The sequence below is a fragment of the Engraulis encrasicolus genome, chromosome 6, assembly GCF_034702125.1.
Source record: "Engraulis encrasicolus isolate BLACKSEA-1 chromosome 6, IST_EnEncr_1.0, whole genome shotgun sequence".
NCBI classification, from domain to species: Eukaryota; Metazoa; Chordata; class Actinopteri; order Clupeiformes; family Engraulidae; genus Engraulis; species Engraulis encrasicolus.
Genome location: NC_085862.1, coordinates 19,334,891 through 19,344,015, shown reverse-complemented (window position 1 = coordinate 19,344,015; position 9,125 = coordinate 19,334,891). Strand labels below are relative to the sequence as shown.

Below are 9,125 nucleotides of genomic sequence, written 5' to 3'. Positions count from 1 at the left end.
TTGACTTGACAACCGAATGCGATAGAACTATCAACGGTGTCTTGGCCGTAGCAACCTTCAATTTAGAATTAGCAACGGCAGTTCGCCAGAAAGTTATGAAAAGAAGCTTCTTGTGGCGGAAGGAATTCGTTCTACAGAAAACCTTTGTTTTAGCCATTATAGCATCGAAATAATGCCTCAAATACATTTCAGACAGTGTGGCAACCGTGGTATAAGCGGGATAATTGACTTCACGGCAGGGGCGGAGTGGCCCACCTGTCATGTATTTACCTTAGTTCACATTAATAAAGAGGAGACTAGGCAAGGTGTGGTTCTGGTTCGTTTACTTCACATACTGAACTGGGCAAGATACAGGAAGTCAGCCCCGAGGGCATTATGGGGGTACGGTAACCACATTGGCACAAACATAATGAAAGGCAAACCCGGTTTAATACCTAACATTTCCTCCCCCCATATTCTGTAAGATTAGCCCCCCAAAGACAAAGATAAGGTAACCTATAACGTATAACATAACCCATACGTTTTTAACAAAAAAGGATATGACATTCCGTCAGCGAGGAAGCAGCTATAAGTCCAGACGGTCAGGAGGCCGTCGCTCGCGCGTGGGGTACCGGTGAGAATGGTGGTTCACCGGAGACGGCGGAGACGACGACGGCGGCGGCGGCGCTGCTTCCGCTGTCGGTGGGGGCTCGGGGACCTGATCTGTAGCGTTGTCCTCCTGAAGTGTAGCCGGCAGGGTGTCCGAGGCAGCCAGGCCCTCCACAGGGTCTGCCTGGCCGGTGATGTCGGGTGCAGGAGAGCCCGTTGGCTCCGAAGCGGGGCCCTTGCGGGCCAACAGTTGGTCAGTGTGACGACGCCACACAGCATCATTGTTTGTGCGTACTTGGTATGACAGCGGACCAGTAATGGCCACTATCACGGCTGGCACCCACTTGGGCCCCCTTAGGTAATTGCGAGCTAGGACAGGGTCTCCTATGTGAAAAGACCGTGGTGTGCCTGACCTACGTCGGCTCTGCTCTTGTTGACTGCTCTGAACAATTTGGCCCCTGGACGGAGGGCGTATGCAGTCCAGTTGGGTGCGCAACGCTCTTTTTAGGAGGAGCTCAGCAGGAGACGCTTTAGTGGTGCTGTGTGGTGTGTTCCTGTACGTCAGCAGGAAACTGTGCAGTCGCTGATGAAGGGAGCCTTGGGACACGGATGCCTTGAGGCTGTGCTTTAAGGTTTGCACAAATCTCTCAGCCAGCCCATTTGTGGACGGGTGGTAGGGTGCTGACTTAATGTGTTGAATTCCATTCATTTTGAGGAAAGCCTCCATCTCTTCGGAGACAAGCTGGGGCCCGTTGTCACTCACCAGCTGTTCTGGTATTCCGTACCGACTGAACATTTCCTCCAGTCGCTCTATGGTTTTCCCGGTGGTTGTAGACCTCATGATGGCCACATCTGGCCATTTGCTGTGCGCGTCCACCACCACCAAAAACATTCTGTCCTCGAATGGCCCAGCAAAGTCAATGTGTATACGCTGCCATGGCTCCGCCGGCCATTCCCATGGGTGGACTGGCGCTGGTTGTGGTGCGTTTCGCCCGGGCTGGCAGGTGGTGCAACGGCCCGCATTGTCCTCAATCTGCTTGTCTAGCCCCGGCCACCAGAAATAGCTGCGAGCCAGCTCCTTCATGCGCACTATGCCACAGTGTCCGACGTGGAGTTGTTTCAGCATGGGGCTCTGCAGAGAGGGGGGTATGACGACCCTTCTGCCCCACAGCAGACAACCAGACTGTGCAGACAGTTCTTGTTGCCTGGCCAAGTATGGTTTGCTGTCAGCTGTGTTTGAGATTCTCCTGCCTTTCGTGATGGCCTCCATTACTGCCGATAACACCGGGTCGTTCCGTGTGGCATGTCTCACTTGTTTTGCGGTGACAGGGGTGTCGCTCACCTGCTGGAAGTAGAATATGTCATTTTGTCGTGTCATTGGCCTCGCCACGGGGAGCGGTAGGCGGGAGAGGCCATCCGCATTACCGTGTAGTTCCGATCGCCGGTACTTTATGTCGTAGTCGTGGCCTGAGAGCAGTAGGGCCCATCTCTGCATTCTGCTTGCGGCCAACGGTGGAATGCCCGCATGTGGTCCCAGCAAGGCTGTTAGCGGTTTGTGGTCGGTCAGCAGCGTAAATCTCCTTCCGAAGAGGTACTGATGGAATTTTCTAATCCCGAACACGATGCTGAGAGCCTCCCGCTCGATCTGCGCATAGTTACATTCAGCCTTGTTGAGGGTCTTAGAGGCGAAAGCAATGGGTTTGTCTGTGCCGTCCGGCATGATGTGTGAGACAACTGCGCCAACCCCATAGGGGGACGCGTCACAGGCTAACTGTAGTGGCAGTGCTGGGTCAAAGTGGGTCAGCACCTCTGAGTTCAGCAGGGCTTTCTTTGAGTTGGCGAAAGCCAATTGGCAAGTCTCTGACCACTCCCATTTCTTACCTTGCCTCAGCAGCTCGTGGAGGGGCTTCAATAAGGTGGAGAGATTGGGAATGAACCGGCCATAGTAGTTCAGGAGCCCCAGGTAAGAGCGTAGCTGGTTGACATTTTGTGGTGCTGGGGCTTCCAAAATGGCTTTGGTCTTGGAGGGGGCCTTGTGTAGACCCTTGCCGTCAATCACATGACCTAGATATTCAATGGAGGACTGGAAAAACTCACATTTTTCCTTTCGAACTTTCAGTCCATATTCCCTCAGCCTCTGTAGTGTCATGTCCAGGTTGTGGAGGTGGTCGGCGTTGTCCCTCCCCGTTACGAGGATATCGTCCAAGTAGCACTGCACCCCCGGAAGCCCCGCCAGAATCTGATCCATGGCCTTTTGGAAAAGTGCAGGGGCCGATGTGATCCCAAAGGCCAAACGGCGGTACCGGAAAAGGCCCTTGTGCGTGCTGACTGTCAGTAGCTCTTTGGACTCGGGGTCTACAGGCATCTGTAGGTAAGCCTGGTTCAGGTCAATTTTACTGAACTGTTTGCCATTTGCTAGACCCGCGAACAGGTCTTCGATGAGGGGCAGCGGGTAGTGTTCATTTTGCAAGGCTGGGTTAACAGTCACTTTGAAATCGCCGCATATTCGTAGGCTACCATTTTTCTTAAGGACGGGCACGATTGGGGTAGCCCAGTCACTGATAGCCACAGGCTCGAGCACCCCGCTATTCACCAGATTGTCCAGCTCTTTTTCAACTTTTGGACGCAGTGCGTACGGGACTGGCCTTGCTTTAATGAATCGGGGAGTGCTGCCTGGTTTTATGGTCAGCTTTGCAGTGATACCTTTCATGTGCCCGAGTCCATCCGTGAAGAGTTCGCCGTGTTTCTTTAAGACAGCTTCCAGAGCTGTTTCCCCTTGACTCAGCATGCGGACGGTAGGCCAGTCAATCCGCACTTTATCCATCCATGCGCGGCCTAGCAGGGACGGGTAATTGCCTCGAACAACATATAAGGGAAGCTTTACACATTGTCCATTTAGCTCCACCTTGACCTTGACCAGGCCTTTGACCGCCACTGTCTCCCCAGTGTAGGTCTTCAGCACCACTCGAGCTCGTTGGATTGGTAAGTGGTGTAAGTGTTCTTTATACACTGTCTCTGAAACCAGTGATACTGCTGCCCCAGTGTCGATTTCCATCCGCACCGGATTACCCTCCAGCAAGGGTGTTGTCCAGTAGCTGTCAGACCCTCCGGGCAGCGAAAGAATGTGGAGGGGCAATTCCTCATCAGTGGATTCGCTGGCACTATTTTCCTTTTCCATCACATGTACTTTTTTCTTATGTGTAGCAGCTCTCTTGTATTTGTAAGTGTTTTTCTGTGTAGACTGAGTCCCCTTTTTCTTGCCACGACAGGCCTTTTCAACGTGACCTTTTTTTCCACAGGCATGGCAGTCCAAGTCTTTACACCAGCACTCTGCTGCCGAATGCCCCGGTTGGCCACAGCGATAGCATGGCCTCGTTGGCGAGCTGTCCTCAGCACCAGCAATCTTCAGCACTTTAGCCGTGGATGCACTCAGCTGCTGTGCCTCTTTGGCAGCCAATTCCATCGACACACTGATTTCAATTGCTTTGGTCAGAGTTAAATTTTCCACAGTCAGCAGTTTTCTCTGTGCAGCTTCGCTGCGCAGTCCACAGACCAGCCGGTCGCGAATTGCATCTTTAAGCGTGTCCTCGGTGAATTCACAGTGCTCTGCTAATTTCCTGAGCGCAGCTACAAACATAGTCACTGTCTCACCCTCCTCCTGATTACGTTTATAAAATCTGAAACGTTCAGCGATCATCAACGGCTTGGGCGAGAAATGTTCACTTAGTGTTTTAACAATATTGTCATATGTGAACTCTCCTGGCTTCTTGGGCTGTATCAGAGCGCGGAAAACATTGAAAGTCTTTGCGCCCATTACTGTGAGGAAAGTAGCTACCTTTTTCTCCGCGCTAATTCCATTTGCCAAGACGAAGAACTCAAAACGCTCTGTGTAGGCGCTCCATTGCTCCACCGTGTCATCAAACGGCCCAATGTTGCCCACAACACCAGCCATTGTAGAAGGATTTGCCTCGCATTGTCCTTCCACCACTTGTCTGTTCACGGTCGGCACGGATGAACTTTCCTGTGTCGTATTGACGGTATTGTTCTCCGGTGGCACTAGCCGTGCTAAGTTTTCGGTGCTCCCCGCGTTTTCGTCGGCTGAGGTACTGCTCATTTGGTAATAAAACAATCAACTACGCGAATAACTTGAAAACAAAAACGGCTATTTACAAGTACGAACACTACACGTGAGTTCAGACGCATCCTCGTCGCCAATTGTCATGTATTTACCTTAGTTCACATTAATAAAGAGGAGACTAGGCAAGGTGTGGTTCTGGTTCGTTTACTTCACATACTGAACTGGGCAAGATACAGGAAGTCAGCCCCGAGGGCATTATGGGGGTACGGTAACCACATTGGCACAAACATAATGAAAGGCAAACCCGGTTTAATACCTAACACCACCTTTTCCCACCGGGAGAATTTTCCCCTTGGCGGCCCTCTTTTTAAAAAAAACAAAAAACAAAACAGAAAAACAACATGGTTTCCTAACCAAAAAGACAAAAGCCACGAAATCTGCAGTCGTACTACATGTGGACATTAGTGTTGTCAAAATATCAACCTGAAGTGGAGAATTGTAGCCTACACCTTGATGAAATGCACAGCCAGTGGTGTAGTCTACGTAAAACGCAGGTATACGCACCCATTTCATAATTTCAGGGATTACAGTATACCCACTTAAGATTGATTGATCCATTATTTACAATAGCACAAATATATACAGTAGACAGAGAACACACATATCAAAAAACGCTCAAATAACAGTATACCCACTTCGAAAAGTAGACTACACCACTGGAGCCATCATCACAGTCCAAAGCATTCATAGGCTTACTAGGTTAGGCTACATCACGCTACTGTTCCATGCAAATGTGCACTCCACTGTCATTTTGACAGTTTGAAATTGAAATATCGTTTAAGGAAGACAGGATGAGCATGGGCACAAAGTTTTGAGTGTGGGGATTTTTAGAAGAGTAGGCTTACAAAATATAGTATAGTAGCCTATAGCTTACAAAAAGTCTGTCTACATTGTGCAATAAACCCACCATGCAGCAAATAAGCCAAACCTAATAGCTACTTCAAACCACAACCATAAGTCAACAAAATGTATAACCAAACGGTGTAGGCCTACCTTAAAACGCTGTCTTCGTCGCAGCAAATGTCTTTGTTTCTTGCAATCACTCTACTCTAATCCAGAGCTTAGGCTACACACCCAGCACTGGTCACATCAGAATCTTGTGTGGTAATTATTTTGTTCCATTTCTTCAGACATAGGCTACATCCTAAATGTACCACATATAAATATATGTATGATAATAATATTATTTCGACTATAAGGAGATATACTGACGGTCTAAAAAATCAAAACAAAACCCATTGCTTCTGTTAGGCGCAGTTCTCTTCCTTACCACTTGGTGGAGTCTGTTCGTAACCCAAGTCAATAACCACAGAGCAAGTGAATGGACTGGAAAGACTGTAAACTGTAACAGTCGTGTGGAAATCGGAAAATAAATCACAATTTATTAATATTTCCATCCTTTGGTAACCAATATACATATCACAGGTTCTTCAAATACTGAAAACAAAACTGTGTTACTAAGATCTTGTAAACTTCCGCGATCTACGGTGTATGAAAATAATCAGTAGAGAAGGGGTGTGGCCAATTTACTGTTTGACACCGTCAGTGAGGTATTGCCGTCCAGTATGCGGTATAAATACTGACTAGTCAGCTGTAATGAAATACAGGGAAGTGGAAAGTGCGCAGTCAGTGCCAATAAGTACAATGTCAAAATGTAAGGGCCGATTAAGAACGCAGTGCGGCCGTTCTATTGCATTTCACGGCCGCGGCCTACCGGGACAAGTCCCCGATCTCCCGACGGCCACTCCGCGCCTGCTTCACGGTGTGCGTATAACAGGAAAAATAATGCACACCGAGGTGTAACGGCCACTCCGCTTCGCGTCGTGGCCGCATCACCACCTGGTGTGCATTATTTTTCCTGTTATACGCACACCGTGTCGTCAATTATCCCTTACGTAAAGAACTGAAAGTCACTTTGGATAAAAGTGTCAGCTAAGTGCAGTGTAATGAAATGTAAAGTGATGTAATATGTTGGGTTGAACCATCGATTTGATCAGAGCTGCTGGTTCTCTCAGGCTAGCCTGGGCTGGGCTGAAGGTGCTGTTTCTCCCTGACTCGTCTGAGCTGAGTTGGGTCGGCCTGAGTTTGGTTGAGTCGGTGTGGCTGGTTCTCCCAAGCTGGTAGAAATTCTCCTTGGCTGGGCTGGGCTGGGTTTAGATGGGTCAAGTCAAGGCTTAGCTCGGCTGAGTTGGGCTCGTGTGGGTTGAATGGTGTGGGAGGCAGGAGGGCAGATTGTCACACCAGAGGAGACACTGCTCTGTTCTGTTCTCCTGGGCTGTGGGACGTGCGTCCGGACCTGCTGTGGTGCTTCGGACAGATTTGAGGGTCAATGAGTGTCGGGGGGACAGATTGGCACACCGGTGCAGCCTGACAGCAGTGAGCCAAATCAAATACACACAACAGACACACACACACACACACACACACACACACACACACACACACACACACACACACACACACACACACACACACACACACACACACACACACATACACGCGCAGGTCTGTATTCATAGTGATATTCAATAGTAAAAATAACTATGTAAAGGTATAGTGTGTACATAGACACATCATAATAAGCTGTGTTTGTATTGCACAATTCATACACAATGGAACGAATAGTGCTTTCACATTTTGGCCTACCAACATCTCCATTGTCCTATCTGATCACTGTGCTTGCTTAGAGCCCAGAAGAGAAGAGAAGAGAGGAGAAGAGAAGAGAAGAGAAGAGAAGAGAAGAGAAGAGAGGACAAGACAGGACAGGACAGGAGAGGAGAGGAGAGGAGAGAACAGAGGAGAGGAGACAGAGGAGAGGAGAGGAGAGGAGAGGAGACAGAGGAGAGGAGAGGAGAGGAGAGGAGAGAGGGAGGAAAGAGGAGAGGACAGAGGAGAGGAGATGAGAGGAAAGAGGAAAGGGGGATGACAAAGGAGAGGGAGGAGAGGAGAGGAGAGGAGAGGAGTGTCTTTATCTTGCGACAGTAATTGTTGTCATAACCAGTTTTAGCCAGAGCCATTGTGGCACTCATCTCTATTGTCACCTGTTGAAGCTAGAAACACACACACACACACACACACACACACACACACACACACACACACACACACACACACACACACACACACACACACACACACACACAAAATGACTTGCACCTTAACGCAGGGCCCGAGACATTAACAGTTGTTGACAAAGCACCCTAAATCTGGGGTCACCAGATAAGGCCTATGTGTGTGTGTGTGTGTGTGTACGTGTACGTGCGTGCGTTTGTGTTTGTGTGTGTGTGTGTGCGCGCGCGTGTGTGTGTGTAGGGGATGAGTGGCCCAGACAAACAGTGCTGGTCCCTTTGACCCTGTGTAAGGGCCCTGTGACCTGGAGTTCACCACTCCAGTGCTACCACACATACCGTACCTACTCTGCAGCCTGCATACCTACACAGGGCAGGCAGAGAACACACACACACGGACGCACACACGCGTACGCACGCACGCACGCACGCACACACACACACACACACACAGACACGCGCATACACACGCACGCACACACACACCTCATACAGCATACCTACACAGGGCACGTAGAGAACACACACACGCGTACGCACGCACGCACGCACGCACACACACACACACACACACCTCATACAGCATACCTACACAGGGCACGTAGAGAACACACACACACACACACACACACACACACACACACACACGCACGCACGCACACGTACACACACACACACACACACACACACACACACACACACACACACACACACACACACACACACCTCATACAACATACCTACACAGGGCACGTAGAGACCAGTGTGTGAGAGAGTGGTCTGCACACTGGGTATGAGCTGCAAAATATATTTTGGAGAATCAACCTCCAAACACATGCATCTATAGAGAACATGTGGAGAACAGTTACACATGCAGTGTTGCCAGATGTGTCAGATCAAATCTCGCCCAAATGGTCCTCAAAAACTGCCAAAATGCGCTAAATTCAGCCCAATTTCAACAAATTGCATTAATTTCTATGGGCAGAAAACTGCAGAAAAAAACGGCCACTTTTTCCCGTTTTTACCTACAGACGGCCATCCCAAGTAGCCCAATTGGGCAGGTAACCGCCCAATCTGGCAACACGGCACGCATGTAGTACACACTGCATTCAGCATGCCTATGGCACTGGTCATGATCACGTCTCAACAGTAGTGCTACCACACATAGAACCTCTGCAGTATACAGTAGCCTAGCAGAGGACAGAAAGAGCTCTTTTCCTAAACGTTATATCCACCATTTTTGACTTTTTGCATTTTAATATTGCAATAGACTATTAAGAAGTCCTATCATCTATGTGTGAATTCTTGCCATTGAAATGTTTTGAGAACAT

At 49.2% G+C, this 9,125-nt stretch overlaps 1 protein-coding gene across 1 annotated transcript; it reads right to left on the bottom strand.

Moving 5' to 3' along the window:
• Window positions 1-315: 315 nt before the first annotated feature.
• On the bottom strand, window positions 316-4,643 carry LOC134450239 (uncharacterized protein K02A2.6-like). The gene has a single exon (XM_063200088.1). The coding sequence runs from the start codon at window positions 4,538-4,540 to the stop codon at window positions 566-568; it is 3,975 nt and encodes a 1,324-aa protein (XP_063056158.1). The 5' UTR covers window positions 4,541-4,643; the 3' UTR covers window positions 316-565.
• Between the last annotated feature and the right edge of the window lie 4,482 nt (window positions 4,644-9,125).